General features: G+C 44.4%; 1 protein-coding gene across 3 annotated transcripts in view; it reads right to left on the minus strand.

Annotated features, from left to right (window-relative positions):
• The window catches only part of LOC126356585 (vesicular acetylcholine transporter-like), an 886345-nt gene that overhangs the window by 239846 nt on the left and 625420 nt on the right, over nt 1-21079 (minus strand). For all 3 annotated transcript variants that reach the window (XM_050007384.1, XM_050007386.1, XM_050007383.1), the window contains one exon: nt 17931-18131. In XM_050007384.1, the coding sequence (XP_049863341.1) occupies nt 17931-18131 (201 nt within the window). The remainder of the gene's footprint in view (nt 1-17930; nt 18132-21079) is intronic.

Below are 21079 nucleotides of genomic sequence, written 5' to 3' on the forward strand. Positions count from 1 at the left end.
AACGGGACCAACGACAGCTGAAGAGAATCGTTCACCGTGACGGAAGTGCGACCCTTCCGCGAACTGCAGCAGATTTCAATGCTGGCAATCCGCCACAACCGCAGTCTGTGCACAGGCCAAATTTTAAGTTGTCCAGTGCCTCGTAAACTGGCGCAAAACCGGGAGAGTGATGTGCTGACCCCATGCCCCTCCACATCCGCATCAAGTTACGCCTGTGGCTGAGGATGACACGGTGGCCGGTCGATACCGCGGGCCTTCATGGCCTGTTTGGGTGGAATTTAATTTAGCTTTAGTGTGTGAAGGGGTCAGAACTGTCGATGCATGCTGCTGAAGTATATTACTACCATGTTTCTGTGCAGTGGAAAGGGGGAGGAGAACTCTTTTGGAATTTGGGGCGGCCTGCCGATGTGTTGGAATGGTCCTTTTCTGTGCCTCTAAGAGTGGTCTTGTGCACCATGCAAGAGGCACGCAACAAATGTCGGAAGAGGCTGCCACAACACAGGCACAACCATAGACATGGCACCTACCAGTCCCGTGCACCAGCTTCGAGATGGTGTTGACAAACCCGGACCACTTTCTGCAAATGCGCCACGTGGTTCAGCGTGTCTTATACGCCCACCATTAGTGTGGACAGCCGCCAAAGACAGCGCCGTAAACTGTGGACTACGTTGCTTCCGCGTTACACTGGCAGACGCTGAAATACCTGTGCCGACAAGTACTGAAAACGGCGTGCTGCGGACACCCACACAGTACAGAACCAGCAGTCAGATAGTTCAGTTCAGTGCCTACAGTCTGCTCTCAGGGGAATTCACGGTAGTTGTGGAGAATAGAACAAAACTATTTTTGTTTAGTTGCTGACTAGAAATAAAAACTATTTCTGAAATTTTAGCTCCTGGGGTGCAACGGTATTCACAGGAGAAGGAGGTAACAGCTTTCATTTCTCTACTAAGGCCCTCCATGTATGAATTGCTTTGCAAGCTGTGCAGTAGGCACTATACGTCAGATGGGTTTGCTTTCGCTGTAAGAGTAGATCAGATTATCTTTATCGTGTGGAAGCGCGTTTACAGAGTAAAATGTAAATGTCGTGTGACAAGGGCCTCGCGTCGGTAGACCGTTTCGATTTGACACCCCTTCGGCAACTTGCTGAAATAATGATGCTTAGGACAACATGACACCCAGTCCCTGAAAGGAGAAAAATCACCGACTCATCCGGAAAGCGAACCCAGGCTTTTAGGCTTGACGTTCCGTCGCGCTGACCATTTTTTTTTTTTTTTTTGCAGACGCTCTATCCACTTTATTTTTTATTTTTTTATTTCTTTTACGCTCTATCCATTTTCTTTAACAAAGACGCTACCCCCCTTTTTTTCTTTTATATATATATATATATATATATATATATATATATATATATATATATATACTCCTGGAAATTGAAATAAGAACACGGTGAGTTCATTGTCCCAGGAAGGGGAAACTTTATTGACACATTCCTGGGGTCAGATACTTTATATGATCACACTGGCAGAACCACAGGCACATAGACACAGGCAACAGAGCATGCACAATGTCCGCACTAGTACAGTGTATATCCACCTTTCGCAGCAATGGAGGCTGCTATTCTCCCATGGAGACGACCGTAGAGATGCTGGATGTAGTCCTGTGGAACGGCTTGCCATGCCATTTCCACCTCGCGCCTCAGTTGGACCAGCGTTCGTGCTGGACGTGCAGACCGCGTGAGACGACGCTTCATCCAGTCCCAAACATGCTCAATGGGGGACAGATCCGGAGATCTTGCTGGCCAGGGTAGTTGACTTACACCTTCTAGAGCACGTTGGGTGGCACAGGATACATGCGGATTTGCACTGTGCTGTTGGAACAGCAAGTTCCCTTGCCGGTCTAGGAATGGTAGAACGATGGGTTCGATGACGGTTTGGATGTACCGTGCACTATTCAGTGTCCCCTCGATGATCACCAGAGGTGTACAGCCAGTGTAGGAGATCGCTCCCCACACCATGATGCCGGGTATTGGCCCTGTGTGCCTCGGTCGTATGCAGTCCTGATTGTAGCGCTCACCTGCACGGCGCCAAACACGCATACGACCATCATTGGCACCAAGGCAGAAGCGACTCTCATCGCTGAAGACGACACGTCTCCATTCGTCCCTCCATTCACGCCTGTCGCGACACCACTGGAGGCGGGCTGCACGATGTTGGGGCGTGAGCGGAAGACGGCCTAACGGTTTGCGGGACCGTAGCCCAGCTTCATGGAGACGGTTGCGAATGGTCCTCGCCGATACCCCAGGAGCAACAGTGTCCCTAATTTTCTGGGAAGTGGCAGTGCGGTCCCCTACGGCACTGCGTAGGATCCTACGGTCTTAGCGTGCATCCGTGCGTCGCTGCGGTCCGGTCCCAGGTCGACGGGCACGTGCACCTTCCGCCGACCACTGGCGACAACATCGATGTACTGTGGAGACCTCACGCCCCACGTTTTGAGCAATTCGGCGGTACGTCCACCCGGCCTCCCGCATGCCCACTATACGCCCTCGCTCAAAGTCCGTCAACTTCACATACGGTTCACGTCCACGCTGTCGCGGTATGCTACCAGTGTTAAAGACTGCGATGGAGCTACGTATGCCACGGCAAACTGGCTGACACTGACGGCGGCGGTGCACAAATGCTGCGCAGCTAGCGCCATTCGACGGCCAACACCGCGGTTCCTGGTGTGTCCGCTGCGCCGTGCGTGTGATCATTGCTTGTACAGCCCTCTCGCAGTGTCCGGAGCAAGTATGGTGGGTCTGACACACCGGTGTCAATGTGTTCTTTTTTCCATTTCCAGGAGTGTATATGTATTGCAATGTCAGGCTTACCACCTTTGCCGACATACATTTTGTTGTACTACCGCATAAATTGTGTCTACAATGTCCATATGTTGATGAATAGTGGCTAATTAAAAAATTAATTAATTAAGATAATGAAAACTGAAAATGCCCAAATGAAAGGCAGGAAGACATTGCGGATAGGTCAGATACAAAAGAAACATGCTCCTGTAGCAATGAAGTGAAATGGAATTCGTGTCGGGGGCGACGTTCGATAGAGCAAGAGAGCCATCTATCGACTCGTTGTCCAGACGTTGGTGTAAGACTGGGTCGTCTTCTCGAAATTAACTAAGGGTCAGTAAGTGTGATCGATGTCTATCTCGGCTTCTTCGTCTATCCTCATCTCCCACCCGTCACACCCCATCTGGCCAGCGGGTCGTAAATGTAAGTCGCAAGTAATTAGCGAAGTCTTGCCCAAATCTCTTTTGCTGTTGCAACTTCGTGCGTCCATCCAGGATTCCCAATCTGCCCATCACCACATGCAAAAAGGTGTGATTCACTCTGTCGAACGACCACTCAGCTACTGGGAGCGCACGTTTACAGACATATTAAGTATTTCACTCTGACTAGCGAGAAAGGTAGCAATTGTGAAACTGTTGCTACTGCCGATGTACCTGCAGGAGAAGAACGTCTTATTAACGAAGAAATAAAGCAACAGTTGAGGGAATGTGATGCTATAATAGCAAAGGTTACTATACCTTTAACAGATGAAGAGGCATAAGATGAAAAGGGATCAAATGAAGAAAATGATATTTCCGTGGCAGAGAGGTGTGAAGCAATGTCACCAGTGACGGCTATTCAGAAAAGCAGCTGTTCATCGTATCAGCCATCACCTCCAAGGAAACGAACGAAATTTCCAGAAGGATATCTGGCTGATGCGTACACGATACGGACGAAACAAGCAAGGGAAAAAGATGGAAGTGTTGATCCTCATCGCCTGTGTCGTTCTAGATTAGCAATTTATATGGCACCGCGAGTCAAAATTACAGCAATGCTGGCACAGAAAAGGGAAATAATGGGCAAGACTGTGTTACAAAACTTTGAAAACTGGCTAAAACAACGTCATTCATCAAACCCAAAAGTGCTGCGGGATATGACAAATCGTGAATTACGGGGTCGTTTTATAGCAAAGAAACAGGAAAATGCAATGATACACGACCGCACATTCAGACTTTGGGAACTGAAAATATAGAAGAGAACTTAACCTGCAGTTTAGAGCTTCCAGCTTGTGGGTAAAGAAATTTAAATGTAAGAATAAGACCATTTGTCGAAAAATAACCCACAAAGACGGTGTCGACCGACACCCGACTACGTGAGGCGTCGTCGAGTCCCAGGCTTACGCCGCAGGGCGTCACGCTTCTGTACCATTGCAGAGGAAGGCTGCAGGTACCTTTGAGCCAAATTTCAAACTTATGTGTAGGAATGGGAAACAATTACAGGATTTAAAAAAAAGGATCCTTTTATGCTAATGAGCAGTGTATATACATATTCGCAGTGGACCGACATGAACAACTATGATTTCTCTGGTCTGGTTCTGTTTTCTGAACTGCATCAGTGTGAATGACAACACAAATTGTTCCACTATTAGAACATTAATAAACGATGTCAGCGGACATAGTTTAATGCAATGGATCCTTGTCGTCCCTGGTTATTAATTTTGTTTGGCGGATTATTACAGGGACGTCACTGGCAGCAGCGACACAGTTTCATCCTCTGCCGGACGTGATCTGTTTGTAAGTGGTCTCCCTCCGAAAGCTCCGATTGTCTTCAACTGAAGTGAACTATAGTAATCCGACAAAAGGAATGGCAGGTCACGTAGGCTTAGAACGGACGATTCGAGCTCCAAATTATAGTTCATACTGGAAATGTAAGTAATTCTTTTTTTCGGCTCAAGTTCGGATCTGAATGTTGGTTTGTACTATGCTTGTGTAGAAAGACTTGTTTCATGGAAAAATATCTAAGAGAGAATGATGCTCTGCAGGAGCATTAGCGCAGATAAATGAAAACAGGTGAACCAGAGGAGCTGGGCGATCAACGTTCTCTTTGGTAGGCACCAAGTAAATGCAACAGTCGTGGCAGTAACAATACGGAGAAGCCAGCGCATACCGAGGATTCATGAAAAGTGGCAGCCTGAAGTCGCGATACGTCTGTAGTCAATGTTGCTGTACCACTGTCATGAATATAATCGTCTTTGATTCCGTTCACTAGCCTGTTCTGAGCCGTGACGAAACAGGCATTTATGGCAATAGACGAATCCTTCTGCACTTTCTATGCAACCAGGAAGCTTCTGTAACAGTATTCTCGTTTAGTTACGCAGTATTTTGGTGGGTCCACGGATGTATCAACGTTGAAAATAAGATGCTTTCTTTGGTAGTCAAAGCGAGACATGAAAGTCAGTTTTAAAGTGTTGTTATTCAGTAGATACGTTTCATAATGTATGAAGATTTTTTTCCAACTGAGGCTAATTTCCCAAATTTCTTGAGCCCAGCATTGCACTGGAATCATAGTTCTGTGTTTATTGCCGCAAAGCGAGAAGTATAGACGAACATCGCTAGTGGACATGTAACTGTTGGGTTTACAACCCGTTATGCTAAAAGAGACCTATTAAGTAAACTGCATGTGGTGGGGCGGAGGAGGGGAGGGGGGGAGGGACGAATCTATTGACGTCAATTGTATCGGGACTGTATGCAGAATCAGTGGCAACGAGTGAAAATACGTGTCAGACAGGGATTCGAAACCGTCATCTCCTGCTTATTAGCGCAGTTGTGTTAGCCGCTGCACCAGCCGCACACAGTATACAGGGTGCTCCATTGATCGTGACCGGGCCAATATCTCACGAAATAAGGGTCAAACGAAAAAACTGCAAAGAACGAAACTTGTCCAGCTTGAAGGTGGAAACCAGATGGCGCTATGGTTGGCTCGCTAGATGGGGCTGCCATTGGTCAAACGGATATCAACTGCGTTTTTTTTTAAAATAGGAACGCCCCTTTTTATTATACATTCGTGTATTACGTAAAGAAATATTAATGTTTTAGTTGGACCATTTTTTTCGCTTTGTGATAGATGGCACTGTGGTAGTCACAAACATAGGTCCACAATTTTAGACGAACAGTTGGAAACAGGTAGGTTTTTTAAATTAAAATACGGAACAAGTAGGTACGTTTGAACATTTTATTTCGGTTGTTCCAATGTGATACCTATACCTTTGTGAACTTATCATTTCTGAGAACGCGTGCTGTTACTGTATGATTACCTGTAAATACCACATTAATGCAATAAATGCTCAAAATGATGTCCGTCAACCTCGATGCATTTGACAATACGTGTAACGACATTCCTCTCAACAGCGAGTAGTTCGCCTTCCGTAATGTTCGCACATGCATTGACAATGCGGTGATGCATGTTGTCATGCGTTGTCGGTGGATCACTATAGCAAATATCCTTCAACTTTCCCCACAAAAAGAAATCCGGGGACGTCAGATCCGGTGAACGTGCGGGCCATGGTATGGTGCTTCGACGACCAATCAACCTATCATGAAATATACTATTCAATACCGCTTCAACCGCACGCGAGCTATGTGCCGGACATCCATCATGTTGGAAGTATATCGCCATTCTGTCATGCCGTGAAACATCTTATAGTAACATCGGTAGCACCATTACGTAGGAAATCAGCATACATTGATTCCCATCGACAAAATGGGGGTGAAGTATCCTTCCTCCCATAATACCGCACCATACATTAACCCGCCAAGGTCGCTAATGTTCCACTTGACCCACCCGTCGTGGATTTTCCGTCGCCCAATAGTGCATATTATGCGGGTTTACGTTACCGCTGTTGGTGAATGACGCTTCGTCGCTAAATAGAACACGTTCAAAAAGTCTGTCATCGCCCTGTAATTTCCCTTGTGCCCAGTGGCAGAACTGTACACGACGTTCAAAGTCATCGCCATGCAATTCCTGGTGCATAGAAATGTGGTACGGATGCAATCACTATTGATGTAGCATTCTCAACACCGACGTTTTTGAGATTCCCGATTCTCGCGCAATTTGTCTGCTACTGATGTACGGATTAGCCGTGACAGCAGCTAAAACATCTACTTGGGCACAGTCATTTGTTGCAGGTCGTGGTTGACGTTTCACATGTGTCTGAATACTTTATGTTTCCTTAAATAACGTAACTATCCGGCGAACGGTCCGGACACTTGGATGATGTCGTCCAGAATACCGAGGAGCATAGATAGCACACGCCCGATGGGCATTTTCATCACAGTATCCATACATCAACACGATATCGACCTTTTCCGCATTTGGTAAACGGTCCATTTTAACATGGGTAATGTATAACGAAGCAAATACCGTATGCAGTGGCGACATGATACATGATACCACGTACTTATACGTTTGTGACAATTACAGCACCATCTATCACAAAGCGAAAAAAGTGGTTCAACTAAAACATTCATATTTCTTTACGTACTACACGAATGTGTAATAAAAATGGACGTTCCTGTTTAAAAAGACGCAGTTGATATGCGTTTGACCTATGGAAGCGCCATCTAGCGGTCCAACCATAGCGCCATCTGGTTTCCACCTTCAAGCTAGAGGAGTTTCGTTCTTTGTAGTTTTTTCGTTTGACGCTTATTTCGTGGGATATTTGGCGCGGTCACGAACAATGGACCACATTGTATATATCGCAACTGCGCAATCGGCACGCCTCCAGGCGTGTTGCTACAGGCCTACCCACATCCCCACCTAGCGCCGCTCATGTCCTCCATGCTCGCTACTTTGAAATTTCCACAGGAGGTCGAACGTAATTGTGTATCCATACAGAAGTTGGTGGATTCATTGGCCATCGAGGCGAATCATTTATATGGATGTGTGGTGTCTGTTATTTCCAACAGTCTTCTTTCTGGAATGTCCGAAACACCATGCTGCACCAGCAGCTAGATTTATTGAAGGGGGAGGGTGGAGAAATTAAAGGAAAGGGAAGGAACTTTTAATGTCAGCTGCATCGCATCGCACCCGCATAAAGTCCCGACGCAGCTGAAATCAATATTTTCTTCCCTTTCCTTTCCTTTCTCTCCTCTCCATCTTTAGTTTATGTGCTTTGTATAACAGCTTCGGATTCAGTCAGCGTGGACTTTGTTCTTTCGAGTATTTCCGAAGAACAGACACACGCATTCATATTAAGAGAGGTCTACTGACAAAGGACGGGGCGACACATTGCACATCTTTACCCTACAAAAGTATCGGAAATTAGACACGTGTATATACACTCCTGGAAATGGAAAAAAAAACATTGACACCGGTGTGTCAGACCCACCATACTTGCTCCGGACACTGCGAGAGGGCTGTACAAGCAATGATCACACGCACGGCACAGCGGACACACCAGGAACCGCGGTGTTGGCCGTCGAATGGCGCTAGCTGCGCAGCAATTGTGCACCGCCGCCGTCAGTGTCAGCCAGTTTGCCGTGGCATACGGAGCTCCATCGCAGTCTTTAACACTGGTAGCATGCCGCGACAGCGTGGACGTGAACCGTATGTGCAGTTGACGGACTTTGAGCGAGGGCGTATAGTGGGCATGCGGGAGGCCGGGTGGACGTACCGCCGAATTGCTCAACACGTGGGGCGTGAGGTCTCCACAGTACATCGATGTTGTCGCCAGTGGTCGGCGGAAGGTGCACGTGCCCGTCGACCTGGGACCGGACCGCAGCGACGCACGGATGCACGGCAAGACCGTAGGATCCTACGCAGTGCCGTAGGGGAACGCACCGCCACTTCCCAGAAAATTAGGGACACTGTTGCTCCTGGGGTATCGGCGAGGACCATTCGCAACCGTCTAAATGAAGCTGGGCTACGGTCCCGCACACCGTTAGGCCGTCTTCCGCTCACGCCCCAACATCGTGCAGCCCGCCTCCAGTGGTGTCGCGACAGGCGTGAATGGAGGAACGAATGGAGACGTGTCGTCTTCAGCGATGAGAGTCGCTTCTGCCTTGGTGCGAAAGATAGTCGTATGCGTGTTTGGCGCCGTGCAGGTGAGCGCCACAATCAGGACTGCATACGACCGAGGCACACAGGGCCAACACCCGGCATCATGGTGTGGGGAGCGATCTCCTACACTGGCCGTACACCTCTGGTGATGGTCGAGGGGACACTGAATAGTGCACGGTACATCCAAACCGTCATCGAACCCATCGTTCTACCATTCCTAGACCGGCAAGGGAACTTGCTGTTCCAACAGGACAATGCACTTCCGCATGTATCCCATGCCACCCAACGTGCTCTAGAAGGTGTAAGTCAACTACCCTGGCCAGCAAGATCAGCAGCCTGCATTGCTGCGAAAGGTGGATATACACTGTACTAGTGCCGACATTGTGCATGCTCTGTTGCCTGTGTCTATGTGCCTGTGGTTCTGTCAGTGTGATCATGTGATGTATCTGACCCCAGGAATGTGTCAATAAAGTTTCCCCTTCCTGGGACAATGAATTCACGGTGTTCTTATTTCAATTTCCAGGAGTGTATTAGTCTTTCAAATTTCCTTATCTCGGATCTGTTGTGACAGAATTACAGTTAGTTCCAATAACCCAGATTTGACCACGGTTTTCGGGAGGCTGCCCCTGGTATTTACTTGCAATGTCCCTAACTCTCCTCCAGTGGACCGTTACTCGAATAATTCTATCATAAATTTACAAAATATATGAAAGACCAGAACTCACAACTTCAGCAATTCTAGAACTTTGACACAGTCGTATCATTAAATATTTTTATAATCGAATTATTGCTGTTGCTTTCATTGCATCCAGCGGAAATAATGTACTATATTCTTATATTCGGTGCAGCAACATAAAAATTTATTTGGGAAAAAAATCCACAACAAAATCAATTTTCTCGATCAAGTATTGTTTGCAAGAAATAAATTCTGCATTTTCGAGGGAGTAAATGAAATCAACGGATATGAAATCAGGATAACGTATTCTACTACGACGAAGTTCAGATCTGTGCATATAGCCTAGCTTGTTATTTGCGTGGATCAATAGCGTGATTTTGGTCTGTGTACTTTGTGTCACTATTTGACTTGTCGGGAAATGTAACGACTGTAGCGAACTACTGCTGGCTTTCAGAGCGCCGAGCGTATGTTTAATTTTGCACTGCCGCAGTACACTTTGTAATTACGTAAAATACCTCAGCTTCCAGCGTCTCTCAAGAGGAATGTCAACGGAAGTAGGTAGGGCGACACAGTACGATGCACGGGAAAAATACATAAAAGAGCAGTACTCACAACTTCAACAATTCTAAAACTTTGACTGCGTTGGCTGCACTTGGCGGAAAAGTTGCACTGGGTAACTGTAGTAGCAGTACGGAGTGAAACACAGACATACGTTTCCTGTTGCTCCACTGTTTAGTATTCAGGTAAGTCAGCGCTTTTGTTTGGATCGAAATTGACATACAAGCCTCGTAATTTAAGTCTGTTTAACTAGAGAGTTACTGCAGGTAAATTTATTGTATTAGCTATTAAATCTACGTGGTCAGGCTTCTGTGTATATGTGATGGCAGATGTCTGTCTGCCATCTTCTTGCATTTAACTATACATTGTTCATGTAGTGAACTTTGGGCAGTAGCACTCGACCACTGCTGCGGTTTGCTAAGAAGTGCGAACTGCCGGACAGCAGTTACGGAGAAGGTAGCAGATGCATTTGAACTAACGGAAATGCACTTATGCAATTGTAATGTTTATTCGCCGAAAGCTTTTTTCTCCTTTTCGTGTGACGGCAACAGATAACTCTGAAATTCAGATCGAGTATGACTGGTGACTGTAGTCCAGTACAAAAACCCAACCAGGAGCTTCTACTTGATTTAATGCCAAAAGCGTGAAAGGGCACATGCGCATTTCTTACATCTTACCCCGTTAAAAATTATCGACAGTTGACAGATAGAAGTGGAAGACCAAAAAATCAGAAACACTCTTCATATCACGCATTGAAGAATACTCTCTAACATAAATTGGAGATTAAACAGGCGAATGGAAATAGAAGGAAAGAGAGAAAGAGGAAAACATGATATTCTAGAACAGACAAAACCCCTTTCTGCAGAAAGGAAACAGACTATAGCTCCAGAGAAAACTAGTTCCGCACAAAAATGCGTTCACTCAATGTGGAGATGTAATTCTAAAGATGACTATATACAGTACGATAAGTATAAATAACATGCAAATGAATGTTGCACTCTTATACACCTCCACATGTAAGAGTACGCTGTTGATGTTTTTGCACTCTTACTCTACATGTGTGGTCTTAAGAATGGAGCTGTATTTGGCTTCAGTGGTTAATATGTAGGAGCTTACATGACACATTGGTGTATAAGTAGTTGCATTACACTAAAGGATTATGAAGATAACCGCATTTTTTCTTAACTCTATATTTTTAACAGAAACTAGGCATACGCCTGAAACAACTTCGCAAACTTTATGTATATCGTTTACTTAGTCGACTTACGTTCATCCTTGCTTTAGCTCGGTAGTCTTTCACATCTCATTCGATTTAAAAAGAAGCGTCACAGCTTAACCGGAAAGAGCTATTAACATCTACCTCTTTATTTAGAAATGGTTCTAATCATAACGTCATTTATAACAGCTTACACGGCAATATTAAAACTGTTATGTCACATAGCAGAAAATCTATCCTACGTCACTGTTATCAGGTAGCAATATACATTACATTATTAATAATAAAGTGTACGAAAAACAGTTAATCTTCGCTTTACACATACAGTCCGGTTCCAGACATTTATGTGGAGCCACTCTCTGGAGCCTTTCGGCCAAATTATGCACAATTTGTTTAATAATTTTTATAGGTGATTGTTAATAACTGTCAGTTTTTCAGAATGACATGACTCAATTACTCAGCTGTTCATTTTTTATTCAACAAGTCCTTCAGTCTGAAATCGATCACCACATTACCCGTATCAAATTACGGCATAAAAGGCACTTTTAGTTAGACTGATATTGCTACTCAGGTATTTATGGTGTTTGGAGAATGTTGAATTCATCACAGAAGCTTTTTAAAGACCAATTATATACTGATAGATATAGGAAAGTGTGTTGGGGGGAGGGGAGCAAGTGGTATATGGGAAAAGATAACAGGAAAGAGCCAAGAAGGAATAGTTTGGATTGCTGTCTTACCACTGAGCTAAAGAACAGATATTGCCTGTCATCTGTTGAAGGGATACAGAAGATATAGCCTACACCTTAACAGGAGGGGGGAAGAAGGGTTAACTGCAATGATAACTGTAAACGTAGGAGGGGAGGCGTACAGTCACCAATGGCAGCAGTACTGTCATTACAGATGTGTGAGAGCTAAGCGTTTTTTAGGTTAAATGCCTTAATCTTATCGCGCTAGATTGCCTCCAAAGAGGTCCAGATAAATGAAGTGCAGCATAAGAAATAACTGTTTGTATAACATCGCTGGTATGCATCAGAATATTGAAAGGATAATGAACAAAGTTAATGAAGTATCTTACCTATTTACATGATCTAGAATGTCAAAAGGAAGTAGGTGTATTATGTCTGTCAGAGCACCGTGTAAATACAGGGATCCGCATGTTGGAGGACTGTAAATTAGGTGTGCACTTCTGCAGGAAAAATTTGGAGAAAGGAGAAGTATACACGCATGTAAAAGTAGAATGAGGTTCAGATCTACTGACACCAGAACTTTCTGCGTCGATCAAAATTTGGAAGCCTGTGCCTATGAATCGCTGCTACCAGAAAAGTTAATTATAATTGCTACAGTAATAGATCTCCATTTTGAAAAACATGTATTATTCCAAAAATTTGAGTCATTAATATGCAATGTAACAGAGGAAAGGAAGCAAATGAAAGACTGTGGAGATTTTAAAACCAGTTTTCTGGAAGATTCAACTAAAATAAACAATTTGAAAATAAACCTCAGTTTTACAGAACACCTTTTGCATGCTGCGAATTAAGTATTTGTATGTAACTTGTGCACAGAGACGCATTACTCCTTAGTTACTAGGCACCTGCAACGAGGATCCTGAAATATTACACCATTTTTTCGTTTGCACATACAGGTTATAGATTTTAAACAATTCATTGAAGTTTTTATATAAAAAGGGAAAAGTACTTACAGATCAGCGTCTAATTCACTATCTGTAAGCCAAACAGTTATTTCTTATGTGGCAAACTGGTTCAAAGTTTGCAGTTTTCCTTGTGGCGTGGCCAGTGTTTTAGAAATACAGCACTGTAACTGCCATTTTCTGTGTTTAGAGTCACATTCGTTTCTGTAAGTGTTGCCAACTGTCTTAAGGTTTTGCTTTCAGTTAGTTTTTTTTTTTTTTACTATATGTGTGCTGATGTAAGTTCTGTATATATGTGTGTGTGGTGAAGTAATAAAACGTAAGGACCGATGCTAAAATTTTACTGCATAAAGAGCGAAAATGCAGTAAACGATAATTTTTTTTTTCCTTTCATTATTTTGTGTTTCTGGAGGGGGGCGTGAGTCCTGGAGGTTGTCACAGGAAAACAGTACCAAAAAGGTTTGGAATTGTGTGTGAAGTTTGTTGGAGGTCGGTAAGTGCGCTGATTGTCAAATACTGGATAAATATAGGCAGGGTAATTTTCGCGCCATAAATTACGCTGTCTCAAGATAAGTACACAGTTTCCAACGTTAATACTTACCTAATTGTGTTAAACCTTTAACCTCATAATGAGTACACTGTGACGTATAATTACATGAAATACTGAAAATCAAATATTTACTGCCCTTGGAAGTCATTTGATAGGCAACCTGTAAGGGGTGCTGGGTGACCGGGTGACTGTTTCAGCTGTTTAGGAATAACTTCTTATCACCATCTGATGTAACTGCTAACAGAGCAGTGAAGTGTTCCATTGGGTTGGTGGATAAGTTTTCAACGCTTTTAATAAGTTTAATAAAGACAACAGTTACACATAACAGAGGCTTTAGTAATCAATAGTATCTTCTCCTTCACTTTAACAACAGTTTGCTAACGCTGGGGTAGCTTTTCGATTCCCCGACTGTACAAGTCAGGTGGTTTTGAGGTAAAGAACTCGTTGAGCCATGTTCGGAGCGTTTTCCCATCAGGAAAGGAAGTTCGTAGGAGGTTTTTCGATGGAGAACGGAAAAAGTGAAGACCTGAGGGCGCAACGTCAGGTGTGGGTGCGGAATGACCTCCCAACCCAATTCCTGTGTAGTGATTTTTGTCAGTTTAGGGAATGCTGGCGGGCCTTATGGTAGAGCACCATCACTGCACACTGTCTTCCTCGTCGTTGTTTGTGAACTGAGTCCGCAAGACGCCTCAGTTGTCAACAATGATAGTTACGCCTCTGAAAGCAATGCGTAATACACCACAATGTCGCTGTTCCACCAGATGCGTGTGGAGGCCGCAGCTCTCTCTACGGGGAGTTTCTGCTTCGTTTGGGTTCAACCATTACTTTGTTTTCCTTATGTTAGCATAAAGACACCATTTCTCGTCACCAGTAACTATACAGCGTAGGGATGGTCGGTGTTGTTCACCGTCAATTGATGACGAGCAAGCACAGATGCACTTATGACCACCAGACGATTTTGACTTAGAGCTTGCGGCACCCATACACTAGATTTTTGAACTTTTCCCCTTGCATGCACGATGGTAGAATTATCACGGTTCATCAGATTTGTCGGTTCGTGATTACACTGTCATGAATCACTGTGGATTAATGCGTTTAAACGATCTTCATCAAACACTGGAAGTCTTGCTGAATGCGGGCAATTACTAATGTCAAACTATCCTGATTGAAATTTTTTTGTCGTGCTCTGTCCAGTGGCATTACCCTAATGCAAAGTGAAAATATTTCTGGCTGACTCCGCTGCAGGAACCCCTCCTTTTTTTTGCGTCATCAGTCTTCTGACTGATTTTATGCGGCCCGCTAAGAGTTCCTCTCCTCTGCCAACTTCTTCGTCTCAGAGTTGCGCTTGCAACTTACGTCCTCAATTATTTGAATCTCTGTCTTCCTCTACAGTTTTTGTCCTCTACAGCCCCCGCTAGTAGCATGGAAGTCATTTCCTCATGACTTAACAGATGTACTGTCATCCCTTCTCCTTTCCTTTCCAATTCTGCGTAGAACCTCCTTTGTCCTTACCTTATCAGTACACCTAACTTCCAATATTCGCCGGTAGTACTTCATCTCAAATGCTTCAATTCTATCCTTTTCCGGTTTTCCCACTGTCCATGTTTCACTACCATACATTGCTGTACTCCAGTCGTACATTTTCAGAAATTTCTTCCTCAAATTAAGGCCTATATTAAATTATACTCAGGAATGCCCATTTTGCTTTTGAAGTCTTCTTGCTCCGTCCGTCATTGGTTATAATACAGCGTAGGTATTAGAATTCCTTGACTTCATCAACTTTGTGACCATCGATCCTGATGTTAAGTTTCTCGCTGTTCTCATTTGTGCTACTTCTCATTACTTTCGTCTTTCTTCGATTTACTCTCATCTATATTCTGCAATCATTCAGCAGATCATGCAACTCTTCTTCATTTTCACTGAGCGTAGCAATTTCATCAGCGAATCGTATAATTGATATCCTTTCACCTTGAATTTTAATTCCATTCTCGAGCCTTTTTTTTATTTCCATCATTGCTTTTTCAATGTACAGAATGAACAGTACGGGGGAAAGACTACTTCTCTTTCTTACATCCTTTTTAGTCCGAGCGCTTCGTTCTTGGTCTTCCACTGTTATGATTGCCTCTTGGCTTTTGTACATGGGCTACCGTATGTTACTTTTGTCTCCCTACAGCATGTCCTTATTTTTCTCAGAATTTGGAACATCTTTCAGCGATTTACATTGTCGAAAGCTTTACCCATGTCAACAATCCGACGACGGATTGTCGGCTCTATTAGTCTTCGGAATTGTGTGGATGATGTTGCCAGACTCATACCAATTACACACCAACTTGAAGAGTCGTTTTGTTGCCACTTCTCCCAATGATTTTAGAAATTGTGATGGAATGTTATCTATCCATTCTGCCTTACTTGATCTTAAGTCTTCCAAAGCTCTCTTAAATTCTGATTCTAATACTGTATCCCCCATCTCTTCTTCATTGACTTCTGTTTCTTTTTCTATCACATCAGACAAATCATCCCCTTCATAGAGGCCTTCAATGTACTCTTTCCACCTATCCGCCCTCTCCTCTGCATTTAACAGTGGAACTCCCGTTGAACTCTTTGTGCTACCGCCCCTGCTTTAATGTCACCGAAGCTTATTTTGACTTTCCTATGCGCTGGGTCAGTTCTTTTGACAACCATTTCTTTTTCGATATCTTCACATTTTTCATGGCACAGTTCCGTCCTAGCTTCCCTACAGTTTCAATTTATTTCTCTCTTCAGCGATTTGTATTTCTGTATTCCTGACTTTACCAGAAATTGTTTGTACTTCCTTCTTCTTCGATCAACTGAAGTATTTCTTTTGTCACCCACGGTTTCTTCGGAGATATCTGCTCTGTACCTATGGTTTTCCTTTCGAATTTCTATGATGGCCGTTTTTAGAGATGTCCACTCCTCTTCAACTGTGCTGCCTGCTGAGATATTCCATATGGATGTATCTGTCTTCTTAGAGAACTTCAAGCGTGTCTCGTCATCGCTTAGTATATTCGTATCCCACTTCTTTGGGTATTGATTCTTCCTAACAGATCTCTTGAACTTCAGCTTACTCTTCAGCCGGCCGCTGTCGTCGAGCTGTTGTAGGTGCTTCAGTCCGGAAATGCGCTGCTGCTACGGTGGCAGGTTCGAATCCTGCCTCGGGCATGGATGTGTGTGCCGTCCTTAGGTTAGTTAGGTTTAAGTAGTTCTTAGTCTAGGGGACTGATGACCTCAGATGTTAAGTCACATAGTGCTCAGAGCCATTTGAACCATTTGAACCTACTCTTCAACACTACTATATTGTGATCTGAGTCTATATTTTGTCTTGGGTATGCCTTACAATCCAGTGTCTAATTTCGGAATATCTGTCTGACCATGATGTATGGCTCAAATGGCTCTGAGCACTATGGGACTTAACTTCTGAGGTCATCAGTCCCCTAGAACTTAGAACTACTTAAACCTAGCTAACCTAAGGACATCACACACATCCATGCCCGAGGCAGGATTCGAACCTGCGACCGTAGCATCCGCGCGGTTCCAGACTGTAGCGCCTAGAACCGCTCGGCCACTCCGGCCGGCGACCATGATGTAATCCAGGTTAAACCTCGTATGATCGAGTCTTTTTCAAGTATACCGCCTCCTATTGTGATTCATTTCTTCACTGAACTCAAACAGAAGAATATGCAGGTAATATTCCGATTTATCCTCGTAGCACAACATTTTTAAAGCATCCACAGCTCCACTCGCTATCTCCAAATGACAAAGTGACGATATGAAAAGTCAAATAGCAACAATGAACTACAAACAAAAAATGACAATGCATAAATAAACCAATAGCAGTCGGAATATCAACATGCAAAACTAAAGGATACGAACAAATGCACTTACGTAGTAATCTGAGGAACTGTCGCAAGGTCCTTGGTTTGTTTCAAAGTGATTTCTCGGCATATGCAGGCGTTTATCCTTTCCAAGCAACTATCCGCAAGAGTTGCTGCTACCTGCAACTTGCTGACACTAACTGCCATTCTCCCGTTCCCTCCTCCTTCTCCTACCCCAGGGCCTCCCCGACTTCAAGAATAATTATTTTGTGTTTACAATGTTGTTAAAGTCTAAAGGGAAATTTACTGGGGAAACGTTCCACGGAAACCAGTCCGCTTTGCTACCAGAGGCAGAACTAAACAACAGACGAACGGTCCAAGGGAAAATGTACCAATAGCAGTGGTCTGTAAAGACTGTAGCGAGTACGTTTTGAAGACGTCACGGTAAACACATTGTGAGATGCAGCGGCGGCTGCCTTATGCTCAAACCACTGCCAGAGGAGTTGGCCACGGGATGTGATGAGGCTCGCACCTCTGCACCCTCGGTGGTGCTCCAACAGCAGCGAGCCGCACTCACCCAGTTGTCCAGAGCCTCGCGGCGCGCCAGCAGCGCGTCCTGCAGGCGCGGCCCGGCGCCACCCGCGGCGCCAAACGCCCTGACGGCTGCGCGCGCGCGCTCCAGGGACGCCTCGTCCAGCAGCGGCCGAAGCGCCTCCAGGTAGCGCTCCAGCGTCCGCTCCAGCTCCGGCACCGGCAGCTTCGGCAGCGGCTGCAGGTCCTGCAATAACCGCAACACCACTCCTTATTTTTACAACTCCGTGGCGAATTTTTTAGGTAGGGATCGACCGCAGCGTCCGATCCCACCCATCGGCTTTGACCCGTGACGTAAGGCTGTTGTGGTGTGTGACGTCACGACGGAGCGGAATTTAGTTTGTGAGAGTGGCGTCTTTGTAGGTTTCGTTTTGATGTGATCGGCGGTGGTCTCTGGTGGTGTGTTAGGTAATGTTTTTGGTTTAGTTTGCGTGTGTGGCGTGTTTATAGGTGGCGTATTGTTGCGGTCGGTGGTTCTCTCTGGTGGTGTGTTTATGGGTAGTGTGTTACGTGGCGTATGAGGTTCATTTCCGTGATAGCATTGCTCGTATGTGGTATCGGGACTGTGCTTTCAGCGGAATATTTTTCAGTGAGTTTTTCTGTTCATCGTGCGTGAATTTTGGTAAATTGCTTTTTTTTATGTTTTTGGTAGGTATGGATATGACTGACAAGGTCAACAGTTTTCGGTTGTCGACGATGAGGGGGGACAGTGCGCTGTCACTAATAAAATTTCTTCAACTATTCGGATTTTTGGATGAAGTCATGAAGCGTTCAGTATGTCGTGAAGAAATGAGACCTACTAAAGTTCTGGCGTCTCGGACCAGGGACGACTGTATGTGGAGATGTAAGGATAACAAGTCAAGGGAAGTGTTCGATTCCAATTTTTGGTTTGTTGTGTTTTTTGAGGTAGTGATGATTGTGGACGTGGTTGTAGTTTTGGGTTTCATGGTTTGGTATCGGTAGTTTCTGTTGACCTATATAGGTCAAGGGTAGTGTTCAATTCCAATTTGTGCAATCGGGAGCTGCTGCTGATCTTTATAGGTCAAGGGAAGTGTTCGATTCTAAGTTTTGTGATCGGGAACTGTTGTTGAGCTACATAGGTCAAGGGAAGTGTCTGTTTCCAGAGGATATTGTGTTTAGTGGAATTTGGGAAGTTTTGTGCTGACGGGTTTTTTCGTCGTTTTTTGTGGTTTGGTATGGTGGTGTGTGTCTAAATTTGTTTATATTTACTTTGTCCCCACCCAAAAACGCCAAATTTCCCACGTTTGTCCCATTAGTTTCATTAGGTTTTTGTGGAACGTGTGAGTGTTGGTTTTTCAATGTATTTTCGTGTTTGTGGTCATGTTTACGTAATGACGTCATAGGCGCCATATTGGAGTCCTAGTGTATGGTCGTTTTCGCCATATTTGTGACATCATGGGTCAAAGCAGATGGGTGGAATCGGACGCTTGTGTATTTTCATAGGTACACTTTAAGAATGATGATGCCGTGAAGTGCGCTGTATGTAGGCGTCGCTGACTTGCGTGCTGCTGGTTGGCAGTTCAAACACGATCACCAGTAAATGTCTGTTATACAATAATTATCATTTATAGGAGGTTTTCACTTTTTTTATACGGGTGTATTCGATGTTTGTAACGGGCGGTTAAACTTAAAGTGCAGGTACTCACAGAGGTCCAGTGTGGGCTGCTGTTACGTTATGAGAGTAACTTTGGTACATTTCTAGTGCGTTAATGAGGAACCGATCTGTGCTGGAAAAACGTAGTTCCAATTTTGGCCACCAGGTGCAAATTTGGCGCTGCGAATGCAAGAAAGACGTTTACAACTGATTCCACATGCAATACATTAAGAACAGAATGTAGGCAGGAAAGGTCAAACAAGCAGGAAAGGCATGATGTTGGTTTCATTATTAACCACCACTTACAGAGTTTTCAGTATGAACACTGGAGACACCGACAGGATGCTGTACAACGCCTGATTTGCACCTGGTGGCCAAAACTGGAACTAAGTTTTTCAGTACATATTGGTTCCGCATAAGCTTTATAGCATATCTACTAAGATTCGCTGCCATACGATAATTACAGCCAATACTGAACCTCTGTGAGTAGCTGCACTTTAATTATAACCTCCCTAGCACCGTGTGCATATTCCGAGATACTTTGTGGAAGTAACTGCCTGAGGGTTGGACTGCAGTTGTGCAATCATACAATAATGGGTATTTTGCCTAATTATGTGCAATATGTTACATTTGTTTACGATGAGGCTCAACTGCCATTCTGCACACTAAAGGTCGATCGTCTGCAGGTCTTCCTGCATTTAGTTACAATTTTACAGTTTCCTAGCTTTGTAACTTCTGCGTATGCAACAGCATCAACCGTGAAAAGCCTCGTTGCACTTCAGAGGTCTTGTCTTTCGTAATGTGAAACAAAACGGTGTACTTTTACTTCTGTGGATATCTCTCCGTTGAGAATGTTCTGTTTGCGAGGTACTCTTCATTCGAATCACACAGCTTGTCTGATATTTCGTACCCTCGTATTTTGTTCACTTCTAAATTTTTTATACTTCCTGACAGATGAGAACTTCGTGTCGGACTGGTACTCGACCCCGGGAGTTTGCCTTACCGACGGCAAGGACTCGTCTTCCCAGCTTCACTTCTCCTACTTTCCCAGATCCAAGGAAACTCTCCTGTATACGTTACTCTGCTGCGACTTCTGGATGGTAGCCAAAGTTTTGATCTGAGTACCGGTTCGGCAAGAGTTTTAACCTAACATGAAGTTTCGAGTCTGGCATTTGCTGTAACCGAACGTAAAGAGGAAACAACGGGGTATCTTCATCTGGATGGCTGCACGGGGATTTGAATGTTGCTCCTCCCGTATGCGGCAACATCTCGCACGGTTGTTGTTCTTAGAAAGGAGTAAGCGGTTTCTCCGTCATATTGCTTTTACTCAGAACAATACAGGACTAGATTGTATAACCACTTATCATATTCATCGATACGACATAGATATTCAACTACGAATTCATAATTGGTCGGAGAAAGGCAATGGCATACCATCTTCACTAAAACTGCGCTGATTTCCCGCATTTGTCTGACGCCATTGAGGACAGGATACCTTTTCAAACCCGCCCATTTTTCAG

This window comes from Schistocerca gregaria, chromosome 1, assembly GCF_023897955.1.
Source record: "Schistocerca gregaria isolate iqSchGreg1 chromosome 1, iqSchGreg1.2, whole genome shotgun sequence".
Classification (NCBI taxonomy): Eukaryota; Metazoa; Arthropoda; class Insecta; order Orthoptera; family Acrididae; genus Schistocerca; species Schistocerca gregaria.